The following is a 19,291-nucleotide window of genomic DNA, read 5'->3' as shown; positions in this document are numbered from 1 at the left end:
TTTTGGGAAAAGGCTTTCAGTCAAGTAATACATGCACTTGCATGAAATTTTTGAATCACTGACTCTATCCTTGATTAAAGTGCTTTTCCTTGATTAAAAATAGCCTTTTTCCAAATGAGTAATGTTGCATGGCAGGCTGTGCACACAGGATAACGTTTCCTCCAACATTATCACGTTGATGACATTGCCATTTCTTACCCAGGTCTCGATGCCACACATTTCTCTCGTGTAGGCAGCCCTCTCTAGCAAACGCCGTTAGGAAGCTCCCCACAATCATCTGCCTTTTCTTCCCAGGTGAGGAAGACTGCAGAGGTGTTTATAACATTATCTGCTAACTAGGAGGATAATGGGCATGACGAAAATGTATCCAAACACCTTTATAGATTCTTGCCTTGACTGGTATCAGATTGTAAATAGCAGCTCTCCAAGTCTTTGGCAGGACTTCTTTCCCTGGTGGATATCCCTTCAAGTATCTCCTTTGTAATGTGCTCACTTTCCAAGAATTTTATCTCAGTTGGAGCCAAACTGGAAGTCTGTCAAGATTTGAGTTCTTCAGAGTGCAATCTACATATTTCACCGAATAGCAAATGTGATTTCTATACAACTGTTGTTCTGCTTGTGGGCTTACTTGTCTTTATACCTTCAAAAGCAAATTTCTTAGGATGCCTTTTATATTTATTCTTTTTCTTATTCTTGTATGCAGAATCGTTGGAAAGTAGCGTTTGTAGAGTTTATTTTAGCAAAGCACTTAAACGTGTATGCCTAAGGGTTTTACTTAACCTTTACGTGTGTTTCCACAAAATTCTCTTTGTCTAAGTGCTTTGCTAAAAAGGGTGCGGTTACTCGTATGTCCATGTGAAGTGTGAGGTTCAAGTCTTTCCCCAAAGCACAACAATAAAACTGAAAAACGTATTTGTAGTCACTAAGACAGAGTCAACAGGAGAAAAAACCCCACCACTCTCTAAAACACAGCTTTGATAAACTGAGATTTCTAATGGATTTTATGCTTTGTAGGATAATAGCAGCAGCTGTGAGGTAGCAGTGTATTTTATGTGAAAGCGGTAAAATAATTTTTTTTTTCCAGAAGATAGTTAATAAATTCTGTTGCATATAGAATGAGAGCAACTTGGGCTGCTTCTTCATCCCCTTAAATAACTAGATTTAATGCAGCAAGTAAAAAACACCCCCAAATCGGGGATTTCTGATTCCTGCAGATGCAGATATTGGTATGATATAGAATCTTAAGCAAAGTCGGCAGGTGTGGGGGTTTTTGCGGTGTTCACTGTAAGTTAGAGCAATTAAATTACAGCGGTCTTCTAGCTATAATTAAATATGGAGATGGGCCCAGAGATGCGGAAAGCACTGAACCGCCTGGTGCGGGAGCAATGGTAAAGGCAGCTCAGAAATGGGTCCTGATCCCGCCGCAGCTGATGGGGGGCAGCCAGGCCTCTTGCACCGTGTTAACACAATATCTTGTGGGTGGTCAAAGGGGGAGAATGTCGTGCTTGTTCCTTGCCTGGTTTTTGCCTTTCCTGAGGCCCTGCCTGGACCAGTTGCAGGGAGGGATACCCAGCTGGGGCGCACCCAGGGCTGGGAGCTCCTGTGGTGGTTACTTCCAGGTAGGTAAGACAGGATTTAGGGCCACGTTGTGTCCACGCAACAATGCAAAGCAATCGCAGCATCCCCAAGAAGCTGCACTGTGTTTCATCCATTACCCTTTCGTTTCACATTGCTAGTCAAGTTGAGGTTCAAACCACAACTGAAGGCAAATGGGATGGAGACAGGACTGGCAGAGGAGGCTGCCCACCAAAAAGCTCACACTCCCTTCAGCAAGACAGCAGAGGGTGAGGAAAAGATAGAGTGTAGCAGGAGCTACAGATAATAGCAGTAAATGTCACGTTTAATTACATTAAGGGGGGGTGGGGTGGAAATGAAGTCTCACTATGAGGATATAGGCTAAATATAAAGAGAAATGAAAGGAAAGAAAGCACTGGGGGAAAAGAGCAAGGAGGACAAGACCAGGGAGAAGAGGGCAAAGGAGGCACAGATGGCTGGAAGTCACCGCCAGGACCAGGAGGAGGTCTTCAGTATCACCAAAGTGCTGAGGAGCCATAGCCAGCTCAGTCCTTGAGATTCCCCCCCCGTCATGGTGGGATGCTCAGGATGAAGCCCCACCACATCTGCTTGTTGCAGTGCAAGAATGCGGGCAGGGAAGTGCTGTGAGTTTGTGTTCATCACGCCACTCTGGGTTCGTAAGGGAGTTGGGGGAGGAGGTACATGTAGCAGTACTGGGATTATTTTTGTCTCCAGTCTCTGGAAAAGCGTTGCTGCTGGAGAGAGGAGACAAGACTTTCAGCCTCTGCATGGTTCACCTGTTAATCTGATGCTGAAATACCACTCCGCAGATTGCACCCAAGTGTGGGAATTCAGTATGGAAAAGATGCCTGGGTATCCCAAGGTGTATTGGTAATAACAAGCACCACCAGCTGAGTAATGCCTAATATCTGATCCAAACTGCTGGCAAAAATTTGGTTTGGGCTTTTTTGCTAGCTGTTGATTTTGATAATATATCTTATAATCACTTAAGCAGTTGAGTTTTGTTGTGTTGCAGCAGTTTGGCATAATTACTCTCCATCACTGTGATTTTTTTTTTTAGTTAAATGCATCGGAGGTTATAAACTCTTAACTATCAACAGTAAATATTCATGGAGAGTGAGAGTAGTGCTAACTACTGTAAAAGCTTTTTTTTCCCGTAACTTTGGCTAGTGCTCTGTATTAACACGGGTTGCTTTTCTGTTGGTGTTATGGCATAAGTAGAACGGGCCATAACATAGATGTTACTTCAAACAACAGCCAGTCCTAAACCTAGGTCCCCTCTAGTCTGCTGCATTGAGAATTCTGGGCTCCTCCACAAAGGGCAAGAAGGAGAGGTTCCCCAATGCGAAAGTGTCATAAAACAATATTGTGTTTCCCTTAAGAATTGCAGTGATAAAAACGTAGACCATTCTGCAGCACTAACAACTTCAATAAAATAACATAAAGCACAGCTGTCAGGTCTGTCAGCATCTCGCGCTGGGAGACATGAGTGAGAAAATGAACGCTTTTCACAAGCAGAAATATTCAAAGAGCTCCACTGTTTACAAGTAATCAAGACTGACAGTCATAGATTATTGGTGGAAGAGCATTTTCTGCTTGAGGTGAAAGAAGAGGATAATTTATCAGGAAGCCCAAGAAGTCAGACATCAGTAATGATCTGCTTGAAGAAGGGCATATCTTAGAAATAGTGCTTTTATTTGTACTGCAAGGCAAGAAGATGCACTAAGTTATAAACCAGAGTCTTAGTGCTTGAAGAATGTTGAGCAGATACAGTGTGTAATTTGCTGGGCAACTGCGATTAGAGAATTGACTAATGTGTGTCTCGGTGCTTGTTCAGAATATTAAAAGAAAAAGTTAGCATAATAGAGATTGTCTAAAAGAAATGTTCATGCTCTCCCATCCTATCCTCTCCTTTCGGGATTATCTGAGCTACACTAATCTGGTTGTTTACCTTTTTGTTAATGCTTGCACTTCTGAGACACTCCTGTAATACAACAACAGGTTTGCATTTGGCTTCAGAGAACTTGGGGCTTTCTGAGTTTTGCAGTATCTGGTGTGGTGCTTTCGCATCCCCTTTCTCTCACGAAAACAGGCGAAGTACCGGCGGTTTTAAAATTATAAGTAGCTTGGAGCTCTATGGAAAAGGTTTTATAGACTGCCACCTGCGCTAGCTTCCTAATTCTTCTTTCTTTCACTTAATGTATTGTATATTTTAGTCTGTATGTGAGCAACTTTTGCCAACATTATCGTAACATTGCTGCTTCCTCCGGCAGTGGCCTCGTCACACCATGGGTGTCCCTGGAAGACCCTGAGCAAAACGTATCCCCTTTACTTCAGGGTTTTGTACGGAAGTGACTCTTGTAACCTCGCCATGTGCTATTTTAATCTCACTTGAAATAGCAGCTGCTTATCACAACTGGAACCACACACATTGCTAGGGAAGGGATTCTGAAGGTGAGCGGCGTCTTCTAGAAGTGTTCACTGCAAGAAGGGCAGCAGTCATTGTTTAGGGGCCTTTGGGTGATATGGAAGCCCTGTCCCAGAAACCGGAGAGAAGGTAGCAAAAGTATTTTGGAAAGAATGTGGATCAGTCAGTCTCCACCTCTATTGAGATTCTCCAGGGAAATCTGGGGCAAATATCTCTCAGAAAATCATGTCAGGCAAACCTCTGGATAAGGTTTTTTTATATATTTTTCAGAGTTTACAGAAGTAGAATTGTTCTACAGAAAGTATCACGGACTTCAAGCTTGTCTGTGTTTGAATGTCTCTATCTGAGTAAGGATGTCAGCTCAAGTTCTCCGGCTTTTTCTGTCTGAATGGGGAAAAAACAAGGGGAAATCACTAGTTTCTACAGATGGATAGCTGGCAAATAGAGGTATTTTTTCCCTTTGCTGTGAGCAGAATCTTGGAGTGTTCTCCAGGTGCAGGAGAGCATTGCTTCCCCTGTGTAATCCAAACTTTCAATAGCGTGTCAGATGTTTGTAAACATATGCACGGTTGGGACTTGCATGTGTGTGTGAATATGAACACGCTCCAAGACACAGAAGCCCCTTAGAAACATGTATCCAGTGTTAGGATTGTTTCCCACCTGAATTCTAAATCAATACAATTTAATACTGAAATATGTATGTACTTCTTCCCTTAAAGTAGCTTTCCAACTCAGCCAAAATACTATGGAGACTGTCTTAGCCTCTTTTTTTAAAAAAATAAAGTAGCTCTTCCTTACTGAGGCCCTCACATGAATATCTGAATCTGGTTGAAAAGTGCCTCACATAAGAACACGTGAAATAACCAGGTGAGACCAAACCCACCCATGACCCCAATATCTTGTCATCATTGGAGACCACTAACGGATGTTACGAGAAGATTTAAAGAACAGGACAGGTGCACATGTGCTCCCGGAGTGCTCTCCATTGTGCTCCCCAGGCTCCATTAATTTGTGGCACGCAGAATCCATGAAACAGAGGTGGTATCAGCAGCCCTTAACTTATTTGTGTTCCACTTATTGGTACTCTTGATCTTGAACCTGCGTGTTTTGCACCCAGAACATCCTCCAGCAAGGTTATCCATAATTTAAGTGTTGTGCTTCAAAGTGACTATCAATACGGTTTGGCTTGTACTGGAGCTGCAGAATGGCACAGCAGAGAAGGGCAGGCAGCTGCCAGAGACAGCTTCCCAAATCTCCACAGTGGTGGTTAGGTAATACCAGAAACTAGGTGGCATTGGGGTGATAATTGCATATTGCCCTTCAGAAATTACTGACACAGCAAGAGGTTTGAATGCAGAACAGTCCTGGGATCCTGTGTGGGTAGACGTAGCAATTTAACACTTAAATCACGTATAGTCAGTTGAACAATGAATGCATTGGCTGTGGCAGTGATGTAGCACCACAGTCTGTTGTTCGTCATACCCAGTGTGTGCACAAAACGTGGGTACGTCTTTTCAGTCTGAGCGCTGCGTGACCGCCTGCCGCAGCAGAGCCCGGTACGGCTGCGGTGAGCGCTTCTGTGCCAGGCTGGGGCTGGTGCGTGGTACCGGGAGCCGGGGCTGCCGGAGTCGGTTGGGTTTCCAGGCAAGTTTCAGAATTCATCGCTGCTCCCCATATATCTGTTTTAACCTTAAGTCAAAGATTGATTATTTTTAAAGGTTAGCAGTTATGTAGCAAAAGAAACCCTCTCCTTTGCTGGCTTTGAGAAGTTACCATGGGCTGCGATTTCACACAATTTTAATTTAGACAACAACAACAGCCACTTCAGTATATGCCTCCTTATTACTGTTCACTTCAGTTTCTTTGAGCAGGGAAAATAGAAATAAAAACTACAAGTCAAATCCTCACTCTCCTAGTCTCCTCCTGGAGTTAGCTCTCACCGGGGTTGCGCAGAACCAGGATAGCAAGGGAGAAGAGCAGCCAGATCACGTTGCTAAAAGCACTTCTTGCAGGTTAAACAAGGAGACCTTGAGGAACAGGGGCTGCCCTCCCTTGCCTTCTGGCTGTTGCCTGCTGTATCTCCTGCTGATGCCAGGTCGAATGAGCAAGACATTGCTTTTTTAGAAAAACAGCTCACACCTCAGACAGACAATTGATTTACCACCACTTGGCTTGTCCTGGTGCATCCTCTCGTGAAGTGTAAGTGCTCGCAGTCCATGGAAAGTACAGGATGATGTGTGCTGTTTCCTATAACTCCCTCTCATTGCCAGCTCAGCTGTGGTACCTGTACACCGTATAGGTGTGCACAGTGGGGGAGAGCAGGCGCTTGGACACACAGAATGCGTCTGTACACTGTACCAGTTCCTGGCTTTTAAATCTTTCTCTATAATTCTGTAGCGTTATTACAAGATGGATTTATAACACACCTAGAGCTAATGCAACAATGAAGATTAGTCCTCTACTAGTCGAACAGTAATACACTTTAATTTGCCTACAGCTACTGGATTGTATTGGCATGAAAGGAAATAGCTTTCTAATACAGCTTCATCTGCTGAGGAAGAAGAAATCTGTGCTGCAGAATGTAAAACTACATAGGACTATAGCTGGCAGCAAAATTCAGAGTAGAAGAAACACAACACAAATATAAAAGTATTTGTGAGTTGGACGTATGCTAACAATCCTAGTTTATTGCTAAACGTGCCATATACAGTAAAGCAGTTTGCTTGGCAGGTTCAATATTGCTTCATCTTTGTTTTTTCACTGCCTCATCTTCTGTTCTAAAACTTGTCCAGGAATAAAAGGTGTAAATTTGTTCGTTTCCAACTTTGTGACATTAACAGAAAGTCGATATTTTAATATTCCTCAGAAGCACTGATGCTGTTAATACAATCTCTGCTGTGCTCAGTACCTAGAGATACACTGGAAATCTCAATATCTAAGCGGTTATTTCAAATATTTCTGCAGTCTGTTGTAAATGTTATCTTCCCTTGAGGACTGGCAGGCGTTCTTTGAGTGGACATGCGTACAAATGTACTCAAGTGCTGGCACATTCTATTTGCCAGTAAATCATCAATGAAATATAATTATGCTTAAAATAACAGGTTTTGTTTCTAGACCAGGGACGTGTCTCACTTTCAACAAGGGCAAGGAAGGACTAATAACTTGCATGCAGGGGGGGAATGTATCTCTTCTGAAAACTACTGGTACAAACTGCCGGTGGGAAACAGCTGCAACAGGGCCTTGTTATCACAACAGGCCTTTGGTGGGAAAGGTGGCCCCATGGGCAGAGGAAAAGCCAGAGAGAGAGTTTTACATGAATTACTGACAAGGTGTCCAGGCAGCTTCTTCCCCGCTCACTCCATGGATGTAATGGACACTTCAAAACACCTGTGTTTGTTATCCTATTACCTACCAGCTTTGCATCAAAGACTGACAAGGTGTCTGACCATCAACTTGCAAAGGTGAACTCTGTCACTGCCTACCAATCACCCTGGCACCTTGCGTTATCGTCGTAAATCCATCAGAGCCAGTTAACCACTGTTACCACTCCAAACCAGTAACCTTCACCCTTCATCACCAGGTCCCTCTGTCCCGCAGACACACGGAATAGTTAGATTAGTTGCATACAGGCATGCCCTAAATTTGACAATGAAACTGTAAAACAATATTGACAAACTGGTTTGTTTTTTTTTCTTCTTCCTTCCTCAAAAAAGTTGCAACAACATGACAAAGAGGATTCCTCTGACAAGTGGAGGACGGAAGAAGAAATGGCAGCTGAAGCAGCAATTCTGAAGAGGTATTTTCAGGAAAATTAAAGGTAATGATTTACACATTAACTTACTCCTACAACACCCAAAAATGTTCAGTCTTCCATAAGATTCTTAAGGACGGAGGGGAGAATATGTAGAATGGAACAAAAGAAATGAAAGCTCTTACGTTCGTGTTGTTTCCAAAGGGACATAGCACTCCAACAGTGGCTGAAATAACATGCTCCCTCTTGAACAAATCGGCACCATCCTAGAGCACTTAGTTTCCAGACAGCAAAAAAGAAGATATCTGGAAATCAGAATCATCAGCAGTTACTTAAGAGGAATGTCTAACCTAACGTATCCTCCCTGTGTTTTTAGAACAGAAAATAGCCTTGGTACCTCTATGAGGGGTTAAAAACCGCTGTGTCTGTGTGCACACGGGTATGTATATGCACCTAGATGTACGAAATCACGGCAGAATTCAGACTATAGAGTGGATAAGCAAATGCTAATTTCATTTGGAAAATCTTAAATCATCTGATCAGTTCAACTTTCAAAATTAAACCTGCTGGAAAACTGCCCGTTCTGCTAAATTTTCCACTGGCCCTTAAAAAAAAGATTTGCAGGGAGGAACAGAAAAGACAAAACACTTGGCAAACACTAACACTGGTGCTCTAGAGATTGAGAGTTTTTCATTTTGTACCTGGAGTCCCAGAAGCCAGATTGTTGCAGCAGAAATGAACTGTCCCCCAGAGATCAATATGAGTTACACTGGGATGTACGCTGCTGCGATGATGCCAAAAGCTCCCTCTCCCCTGCTCCCCATATGTTGTTTGCCATCACCTAGCGCTCTCGTTTCTCTGTCATTTCTGACTGTTTCATATTTTTTCCTCTGAAGAACGAAAATCCCTTAAATATCCCTCCTCTCTGCCTGTGACTCACTGCTTGCAGCCCAGCTTGAGAAATCTTGAGCGAAACTACCCCATGTGCATGTGGCACGCTTACGTGGCAGCTCTTGTGTCCCATGCAATTCCGTCATCCCCGTTTGGGCTGGTTCATCGAACTCTTTCCTTTCCATTTTTTTTTCTTTTTTTCTGCATGATGACCATGCTCTTGTCCTCTCCAGTCAAATGACCTGTATGAATGCTTCTGTGGAGCGACACGGAGAAAGCTGTGTAACGCACGTAGCTCCCATTTGTGAAGGAAACTTGTCCTCAGCATCTGGAACCCAGGGATCCTCCGGGTCTTGGAGCAGCAGGGTTTGGAATGCATAGTCAAGTTTCCACAGTGGCTGCTGGATTTGTATTTAGACACTCACTTTTCACCTTCTCAGAGATACGCATGTCAAAAATGAATTACTCAGCCAGAAAGATCGTATCCTTGGGTAATGCATATGTAAGCACTCTTCCCCACTAACAGAGGCATTACGTAGTACTTCATCTATGGCATGGCAGGAAATGAACAGTACTTAGGATAAAACGTCGCATCCCTATTCCGATGTGATGTTGTTGTTCCCCATTATATATTTGGTGGGGTTTTGGAGGGTTGTTTGGTTTTTTTGGTCTGGTTAGAAATGAATTTGAAATGCTTTCCTGTGGAGGTTCTCAAAGGGGTTGGAATTAAGTCCCCACATATCAATTAAATGTTCTTAGGCTCTTCTGGTAGGAAGCACAAAGCTAGATAGATGGTATAAATTCATTCCTGCAAGCAAATTCATGGACTTTTATTTCCATTTGTTATGAAAATAAATCACTGTATGTCTGCAGGGATGACCTCTTGATAAGTTCCCCGTGATATTAAGGTCATTACCTTTCCTAGAACAGACTGGTAAATTAAATCTTACTGGCATCATTATCATGAGAGTATTTTACCTAGTACAGGCAGTCCTTCCAACCCATGATTCCCAACACAAGGCATCACTGTCAGTCTCTTCTCCCTGACATTGTTTTGTTTCTGAGGTTTAATGCTCTGAACCTGAGATAAAGGTATATCTGAGCACCTTCTGAATTTCTCAACCTTTATCTGCTCTCTTAACCTTGCTTCTAAAGTGATGAAGATTGAAAACTTTTGGCAAATTAACAAGGTTATATGCATCCTTCTTCAAAGCTATTTTTGTTTTTCACCTACAAAGGATTTATGTCGCCATTTAGAAGTTTACCTGGATGCTATTTGACTTGATTTTTTTCATGCGGCACAGGGAAAGTCAGAAAGAGCTGAAAGTAGGTGTTCTGGAGCCAATAAATGGCAATTTTTAAGGCCTCATGCATTATTTTTCTACTTAAGTGTTTTGTTCAAAGAAGCCCAGCTCAGCTAGATTAGCCTGGACAGACTGAGCTGTGTTTCAGAGCTTTCCCAGCTATGCTCACATTTATCACAAGTCCTTCACCAACTGCGACAACTCCTATATGACTTGCCTATGTACACTAGCACCTTTTGCCTGTACTTATAGGCTATCTGATCAAGAAGGACTTGCAGGTGCTGATCCCTCTTAGCTGCTTGGGTGGCCACAGGTGAGTGCTTCCACACCAGTCCCCAGATGACCAGAAACATCCAGCCACTTGCTTAAGGAAATGAACCCCATTTAGCCTCGCTAAGTTAACACCCTTAAGAAGACACTTGGCTTAAAATAATGTATCTGTGTGTACAATTGCCTAGAGTGGACGAAAGGGAAATCGGTGAGTGAATTTGTGTTTTGCACGTGTTTCTAGTCTTTACCTCAAGTCCCCACACCACTGTGTCCCATCTTATCACTTCCTGAACACCCTGAGCTCGTGCGGGCTCTGCAGCTCACGGTGCTGTGGCTGCAGAGCTGAAGTTTGGCAGAACTTCATGTGGTTCTGGAGGAGGACAAGAAAAGGAAAACAAAAACTTTCTGTGGAAAGGATATTTAATATATAACTGCCCCAGTTAGTCACTCTCTTGCTTAGTAGCACCAAGGTTTGATGTCTTTAGGAGCCGTTCCTGTTGGCTGTCACATGGTCAGTTGTGTTAGATAACTGGTCCCTGTTTGAGGTGGATCCACAGGGAACTCAAAGAGCAAGATTTGAAGCAGCATCTTAATTTCCAAACCTATTTTCAGATGCACCTTTTACATTTTCTAACTATCTATAGCTGGGTAAGTGTTTTGCTAGTCTGTTTTGTGCATTTTAAATTACACATGCCAGCAAAAAGGCTAAAGATTAAAAGAGTTACTAACCTTCAGATAGTATATGAAAAATGTTTCTCTTCAAAGGCAGTTTCACTCTGTGTTGTTGTTTTGAAGAAAGAACCAGGCTGCACAAGTTTCAGTAGAAGTTTTCCTGGTTTATGCATAACTGAAGTAATACTTTTATGCCATTAGAAAAATAGTCAGTCTTAAGTACGATTTCAAAATGTCCCTTTGCATAAAGGCGTTGACAGTGATATTCTGTTGCCTAGTGCTTTCTGAGTTACAAATATTCAATAGCTTTTAATTGCTTAACCATCTGAATATTTCATGTCATTCAACATGCAAAATTAATTTTAAAATCTCTGCAGATAAAGTGGTCTGCACGGGGGTGCAGGGTTTCTGGTGTCAATTCACCCCTTCATCCCCAGTCTAGCAATGTTTCTGGAGAACACAGTCTTTTCAACTTCGTTAAAGAATATGAATTTTACTCCTTTTTTTCAACCCACTGGGAAAGAGAGACGATCTTATTCTTTAAGAGCACTCATCACGCCTCACAGCTGCGTCTTCTGCACCAAGATCTCAGCACGTGTGAAAAGATGCAGTTCTATTGACCTTAGAAGGGAAATTACCACTGTTAGGAGCAGCTGACCAGAGGGAATTTAAGCTGGCAATTTGGCTGGCATCTGGTTTTCCTCCAGCACCTCTGACGATTCATGCTGCAAGCATGAGAGTGAGCACCAGAGCAATCCCATGTCTTTCCTATAATTTAAGCAAGTATGACAAGATGGCTTGCAACACCCTCCTTTGGTTGCTTTACTGTAAGAAAAGCCCTCCCATTATTTCTGGTGCTTTAAGTAAAACACAAAACGATTATGCCTTGGAGTGGATTTGGCACACACGCTGTGCAGTGAGAGCGCGGCCACTCTGCCCCTGAAGGTGCTGTACCTGGGCAGTATGGACGACAGAGCGGGTTGTCTCCTGGGTGGGTGCCACACTGACGATGGAGATATGGCCAGAGATGTTTTCTGTAATAGAGGCCCCTCTGCTGTAGGCAGCCCGTTGGCAAGCAGAATCACCACGCAGTCATAGAAAACACAACGTGTTGTGGACGCTGGTATAGGGAGTGGGAGCGGGGGAGAGGGGTACAACAGGCAGGGACCACCCAATGGCGGGAGCCTTGCTTTATAAGAAGGGTGGGTTTTTGAGTGCTTACGCTGGAATAATAAGACTCAAGGTGGTGCCTGGTCCTGGGGACTTCCCAGAGAGCATTGTGGAGAGCTGTTCATGGCTGCACTTAGGAGCTGTTTGCATATAATCCCTAAGTAAATACACATCCTAGTAATCAGCTATAGATTTCTCTGCACTCCAGACTTAAGTGCTATTAATTATATCCCCCACTCAAAAGCCTCCAAGAACCATTAATTAGAAAGCAGGAGCGGACGGTTTGCTTGACTGTGTGAAACTATTATGACCTGAGAGTGAAATATAAGCTTCAAAGGAAACGTGTTTTATGAAGGTCACCTTGGAAAACATCATAGCAATCTGTCAGGAGAAGAGAATGCAGCACTCCAAGTGAGCGTTTCAGTGTGACATTATGCTTTAAGTAGTTGGAAATAGCAAAGAGAAGATGGATCAGATCATAGGGTCTATGCTTTTTCACCCAAAATTCTGGTTTTTTTGCAGTAAGTATATATAAAGTAATCTTTTTGACATTTCAATGGGATGCAAGCAAAGTTAATATCAACAGAAATCCAATAGACAAACATAATCTGGCCCTTGTTGGTATTTTTGAAGTGCAAAACATCCAGACGCACCACCTCTGCAGCAGGGAGAAGGTTTATGCACAGGAGTTAAATTATCTCTTCAAGGGAAGATGTAAACAGCCAGAAGTGGTGCAGCGACTGTGTACAGCAGTAAAACCTACCCTAGAAGGCTTAGGGCAAAAGACTTCCCCAAATAAATGCGGTGTGCTAATGCACAGCAGCCTCGGAACCGAGGATGATTGTTTTTCTGGTTGAAGCATATCATTATTCTTATGAAAACAAAGCTGCAATAGAGTTAGCTACAGTTATAACTGAAATGTCTTCCTCTTGTAGGAGGCCAGGCTAAACATAATGTCCCCCTCGCAACTATTCCAGGGCTCTATTTTGAGGCTGTAAGTAGTACTGTGCTGAAAGTTATACACCTTATTCTCTGGACTTCCATTTCCCTGTAGGTGGCCATTTAATTCACCTGTAAAGAGTACATGAATTCCATACAGCACTGCTTGGATCCTGTAATTATAGCTGCAGTAGAAACGTCATGGCCAGAGACACAGACAAGATTGTACCTCATAAAGGCAAAGCACCAAAAGTGTTACTGTTAGCAAAGAAAGCTGACGGAGAGCCAGGTGTTCTCTTAACTTGCACATCCAGCAGCCCAAATGGTTACCTGGGCTCTCTGTCAAATACCAAGTGTTTTCAGTCTGATCCATTCTTGATTCATCATTAAGATTTATGCGTGTCGCGTTGTATGAGAGGAAAATGGGGAAAGCCGAGCATAACTGACGGATACTGTGTCCCAGGACCTGGGATAAAAGAGTCAAGGTACAGGATAATGCTGAGCTTCAAATAAGGATGATAGCAACTGTGGTCGAGGACTTTTATACCCAAATCTATGCTAAAATGGCATTAATCTTTTGCCCCGAAAGCTGCGAAAGGATGCACTTACTGAGTGGCCAGACCCTCCTTCAGGCAGATTCACAAAACACGTGCCAAGTCATTTACAGGCTGCCATCAAACTGTCAGTCAAGACGGGCATACAATGGAAACCGTTGCTCAAAATGCCATCAGAAGGGGAAACATATGTTTCAGTGAGAAAAGACAATCAAACAAAGAAGTGGGCGGTTGGGGAGCTGCAGCCGCAACAGCAGCAAGGATCCAAGGATCCAGCCCCGGGAAACAAGTTCGGGGGCTGTGCCCTCGTCTAACAGCTTTGTGTTTAATAAGCTGAAATAATTTTCTGAGTATTGAAGCCAGCTCTAAACATGCTCTGAAGTGAAGGTACAAAACTGAAGATACCAAGCAAAAAGCCCACTTCACGCTCAATTATTAGCAAAGGTTTGTATCGTGTTATCCTATTGCTGTAGCTGCTGCATAATAGAACTGCCCATGGAGACACTCTAAGCAGCAACTCGAACGTGACCTCAAAGCTTAAAAGACGCCTTTGTGTGAGTTTCAGTATCTAGGCTGTGTAGGTGGAAAGACATTAATAACTCCTCCAGTAGTAGTTATTTGAAAAAGGAGGGGGGCGATGGACATTGGAAACGTATTGGGCTGAGCGTACTTGAGGCTCAGTTGTTTGCCAGGGTGTCAGTCTCCCCGCGAAAGGACGGGCATGTGCAGGGGTAAACCCAAATGCCTGGGTTGTGTTAACACCTGGGGCTGCTGCAAGCCTCCAGTTAACGCTGCAATAACGATTGCGCTATGAGTTTGTGTAGGGATTTCGCACAGCGTTTTCACAGATGCAGTTGTCAGACTCTCAGCGTTTATATTGCTCTGCCTCCAGAACACCTTCCAAGTCTGTCATAGCACCTATTACAGGTCTTTTACTAGGATGAACCGCCAAGAGGTACATAAAACTGGAGCAGACGTGGGAAGAAATACCCCATTCATTCTCCATTGTCTGAGGCTGGGGGCATTTTCAGGGTGATGGTCCCAAATCACTGCTGTGTAATACCTTGGCATTAGGTGGACTCTCACCGCAGGGTCAGGATGGATGAGGATATACAAGAGATGATGATTTTGAAAGAGCATTTGCAGGAGCTTACGTAAGAGATCGTGCACCCCAAAGACTCCTGCATGAGATTATTATAGCAAAAATGGTTTGAAGAGTAAGAAGCTGGATTTGATGACACAAGATGCCCTTTCTAATCCTTTGTTCCTATGACTAACGGTCAACAGAGCTGGGGACTGTGCTGTCTTACTCAGGGACATCAGAGAGGTGGCTTCACTTCATGTTTGTTTTTTGTAAAACGATCCTGACCTCCTTTGGAGGGTGCTTTGTGAGTTAGGAATGAAAAGCACAATGTGAAAGGCAGGCATTAGTACTATTTGGAAGTGAACTTTATTGAAAAAGTATATAATAAATCAAACAAATGCTCTTCTTTCTTCCTCTGATACATAATTTTAAAATAGTTGTGTGCAAGGATTTTCTCCTTTCTCTATCACACAAGCTATAATAGGAGCTGAAATGTGCTGTGTGTGGATTTAAGACTGAACGTTTTCTTTTGCCTATCGGTCTTAGCATTTCCTGTTGGAACACACTAATGAGCACCTAACTCGTTAGCAATAAAGAGCCTTACATTTTGTCTTACTAACAAAGATCAAATACGCTATTATATGTAACTATCTGTTATGTTTGATGTTTCTCAGGTAACAAAGTGTTTGAAAAACATCCTGTGACACAAGAAACTCCCCAGAAAGAAAGACTTCATTCTCCGGTTCTCAGTGGCCCTGGAGCTGCAGCTGAACAATTTTATTATGTTCTACAAATATGGGATTCTTTCATGAAAAATTTTATTGGACCTTCGGATTATCATCAAGGTTGAATTTCAGCTAAGACAACTAACAGCACTGATTCAAAATATTGCTCTGAGTAGAAACTCATATTTTTCTGAATCGTGTACTTGGCAACAAATCTTTTTGAATTGTCCCTTGGCCTAAATTGAAATAAAGTGCTAGTGAAATCAGGTAGCTACTGTGTTTCAGTACATTACAAAGTGTTTACTCCATGTTGTGCTTTTTGAGATTCGGTTATTGTATGTGGGCTGTTACATCATAGAAAAATTAGATCTTTGAGCAGTATGACAATTCATAAAAACCAAGGCTTTGTTACAGACTAGCCAAGATAAACTTGGAGAGCGACCGTTTTGTCAGGTAAGGTAGTATAACAGGAAATACAACACTTTGTAAGACCTTTCCTTTTTCTCTTCCTTTTAATGCATTGTCAGAATGCTTCTGGAACTTAAGGTGATACAAAGCACTTCTGCAAATCAATGAACGTGTAAAGCTGCTAATGGGATAGTAACGCCGTTAGGGTTAGACTGGCACGAATGTCCTGCTTGCAGCAACCAACCGGAGTGGGAGCCACCTGTGTGGAACACTCCCTTGGCCAGAAATGCCATGTTCAGAGCCCCGCCATGGGTTGGCTGTTGATTGCTAACATAATAAAGAGAAAAGAGTCAAACAACAGATGGAAGAGAGAAGAAATGAGTCTGCAAGATATGCACAAAAAGAGCACCCGTTATCTTGCTCTTCAATTGCAGGGAAGTGACAACTGAAGCTTTCTGTGTCCCCCGCCCTCAGGATGGAAAACAAAATAGGCCAAGTCTTTCAATAAGAGCCACGCTGAGGGGGCTGCAGGGTGCAGAGTCTACCTGAAGGCTTGAGGAGGTCAGGGCCGGGTCCAAACCGGAGCCTGGCAGTACTTCACCTGCCTGGTGGCGCAGTGTCATCACTGCCCTGAGCAAATAAAACTGCTTCAAGATAGGCTGTCCTAAATGGTTGCAACCTGGCCCGAGAAGTACGGAAATGCTCAATGTGCGAACTCATATAATTTTCCCCAAGTCTCTCGCCGCTGCATACTGCAGAGGAATTCAGTCCCTTGGTTTTCAAGTCTTTGTGCTGGTCAAATATAAATAGAAACACTAGAGCAAAATTACTGATGTTTGATTCCGGGTTTTACTGTGCTGCTGTTAAAATATCGCTCCTGAAAAGCCGGTTAAATTCAAAGAATTACCGTGACCCAATGTCACTACCAATATCTTCCATTAGTCCTTTTAAAAACTGTAGAGATTTTAACGCTATTTCTTTTTCCATGCAGAGTAAATGAAAAGTACATTTTGATGGAGTCTGCACTTTTTAGACCCTGAACAAGGGCTGAATAAACAGGAAATGAAGGTCAGGGTGCAAGAAGTGACAGAGAAGAAAAGGTGAGTAGTCAGGGTGGTCAAAGATGCTGGAAAATGAGCCAACACAAAGGGTTGTCCTTTTGCGCTTTAATATTCAAAGCAGCTGTGATTTCACAAGAAAGAAGACAATGGTTGTGCTGCTGGGGAAGCGCTGAAAGGAAAACCTGAGCATCAGTTACATTTGCAAGGTACTTCCAAACCTGATGCTCAGCGGCTTCCTATTAAGTATGGAATATTCCGTATTAATTCTGTAGCCTGTGATGAGCGGGAGCTGCGCCAACCATTTTGCATGGGGGCTGCTGAGCAGATGAGTGCCGAGCTGTATGGAAGATTTCATTTGTGTAAACGAGGCGGCCGTTATCACAGCACTAAAGGTCCTGGTTTTTTTTTAAAAAAAAGCCTCCTGTGGCATTATGCACAAAACAACCTATTTATGCAGCATGAAAATATTTATGTGCTTCGCTCCAGTTTAAAAAGGGAATTTGCAATAGATGAGGGACATGAGAAAGGATTGGAGTGAGAGATAAGGAGAGATTAGAAAAGACAGATCATGAAGTACATGACATCCTGCAGCAGTATGTGGAGTAACACACCCCCCTCCCCCTTTTTTAAGACCTGAGCCTTGACGATGGTGTCTGGATCATTCATACACTTCCTATAGACTTAATTTTCTGCAGGCAGGGCCCTGCATACAAAGATGCAGTTTCTGGAAATGTGAGGATCTGCTGTGCTGAAAGCATTGATGGTCTTTGCAACCTACTTTGTCCTTTCCAACCTCAGTTGCTTGCCCTCGCTGGGGTCATGCCCAGGGCTTGCCTTCGGGCTGGGGGATGCTGCAGAGCGCTGAGCTCCTCCACCAAAAGCAGAAAACACAGGGAAAAATCAGCCATGTAGGGGCTCAAATGGACATGGTGCAAGTGGAGTGGTCCCGATGGGGTGGCTTCATAACAGGACAGAGCTAATTACGCTCTCTGTTACACGGCTCAGACCTTCACTCTCTGTCTTTATACACAGGCAAGTTTCCCAGGCTTTTTTGATCACTAAAAGTTTATTTTGCTGAAGTGAGCAGTCCCTCCAAGAGGCTGTGGTGGCCATGCCTGTGTGCCTCTATTTTCATTGGCAAAACAGCTGTGGTTCAGCTGCTGTGCTCTTCGTTGACTTCTGTAGGACGAGGCTCCATGTCCCCTCTTCCCCCGCTGCCTACCTTGAGACAGAAATTGCAGAAGAGCTTTCTCGGGCATGTTAAGTCCCATGGACAGGAGAACAGCCAGGTTATTGGGAGCACATAACTGATGGGGACACCCTCCGCCTATGCACCTGGTCCCTGCCGTGCCAGGCAGCCCAGGTGTATGGTTGCATTTGGAGGTCACCTGGCAGCCATATGCTCATGGATGTACATTTTCACGGCTGGGCAAAACCATTAGGGATGGGCTCCAAAGGCTTTGCCGTGGCAGCAGCATGGGCCCATGTTGTGCTGTGCGAGACCCCAGGCACCCGCCTTCTGCGCATCCCTGCTTGGTTTTCCAGTGTGTGAATGCTCATCTGGACCACAGTTAGGTTTCTTTGTGCAGAAAGGCAGCTTAGATGGCTAATTGGCCTGCAGCAATTCTGCTTGTGCTAAGGCAGGCAGGTGTTCTACGGTGCGAAGGCCGTGAGTACAGCATGAGGATATTTTTTAATTGCCTTTCAGCAGTTCAGCATCATTCTTGCTCCAGATGCAGATGCACCAGCCCCTGATCCTCCGTGGGACAGCCTGTGCAACCTCAGGTAGCTCAAAGGGGCTTGTGTGTTGACAGATCGATGGGCTGGGGACGTGCCACATCGACTCCTTGAAGTTGGTATTTCAGAAATTGGCTCCGTGCTGCTTCTGACCTCCCCCAGCACACATGCACCCCACCTGCCAGATATCAGGCCCTCATTTGATCCTGTGCTCAAATAACACGGTGTTTTGGTTTTAATTAATGTTGCAGCGAGGGGAAAATGACCGTTTGCTCTCTGTGGGAGCCTGACTTGGCTGCAGGCTCAGGACAACATCTAAGACGGAAGCTCTTGATTGCAATGGGGGGAGTCAAGGTCACCTCCTGACGTGTGACAGAACCCTGAAACGTGACTGGGGACTAAGCACCTCCTGAAATAAAAATACCTGAATACATGCAGGATTCTGGGGGTGATCTCACACGCGGGCTGTAAAGCAACAAAAATCATAATGCCCCAGTACCCACAGAGCTAATGAAAAACTTTCAAACCCGAATACATGCATAGTGACAGCCATGAAAGTACCTAAATCATTTCTATCTCAGCTTTCTGCGTCCTCCTATCCACTCCCCACCTCTCGCCGTCACTGCGGTCGATGGCTGCCGAAAAGCCTTGTCTGATTCCTGCATCTGGTTCCTAACGTACAGGCCAGCAGCGCTGTGAAG

The 19,291-nt window shown here is 43.8% G+C and overlaps 1 protein-coding gene across 8 annotated transcripts in view; it reads left to right on the top strand.

Moving 5' to 3' along the window:
• Positions 1-15,675, top strand: part of FHIT (fragile histidine triad diadenosine triphosphatase) — a 608,221-nt gene extending 592,546 nt beyond the window's left edge. For 6 of the 8 annotated variants that reach the window (XM_074603071.1, XM_074603070.1, XM_074603073.1 and 3 more), the window contains 2 exons: positions 7,738-7,841; positions 15,334-15,653. In XM_074603071.1, the coding sequence (XP_074459172.1) occupies positions 7,738-7,839 (102 nt within the window). In that variant the 3' untranslated portion in view covers positions 7,840-7,841; positions 15,334-15,653. Of the gene's footprint in view, positions 1-7,737; positions 7,842-15,333 lie in introns of all 8 variants that reach the window. The other 2 variants (XM_074603069.1, XM_074603076.1) reach the window with 2 other exon arrangements.
• The last annotated feature ends 3,616 nt before the right edge of the window (positions 15,676-19,291 follow it).

This window comes from Larus michahellis, chromosome 10 (genome assembly GCF_964199755.1).
Source record: "Larus michahellis chromosome 10, bLarMic1.1, whole genome shotgun sequence".
Taxonomy (NCBI): Eukaryota; Metazoa; Chordata; class Aves; order Charadriiformes; family Laridae; genus Larus; species Larus michahellis.
The sequence above is the reverse complement of the archived record's forward strand: the minus strand, read 5'-3'. Positions and strand labels throughout refer to the sequence as shown.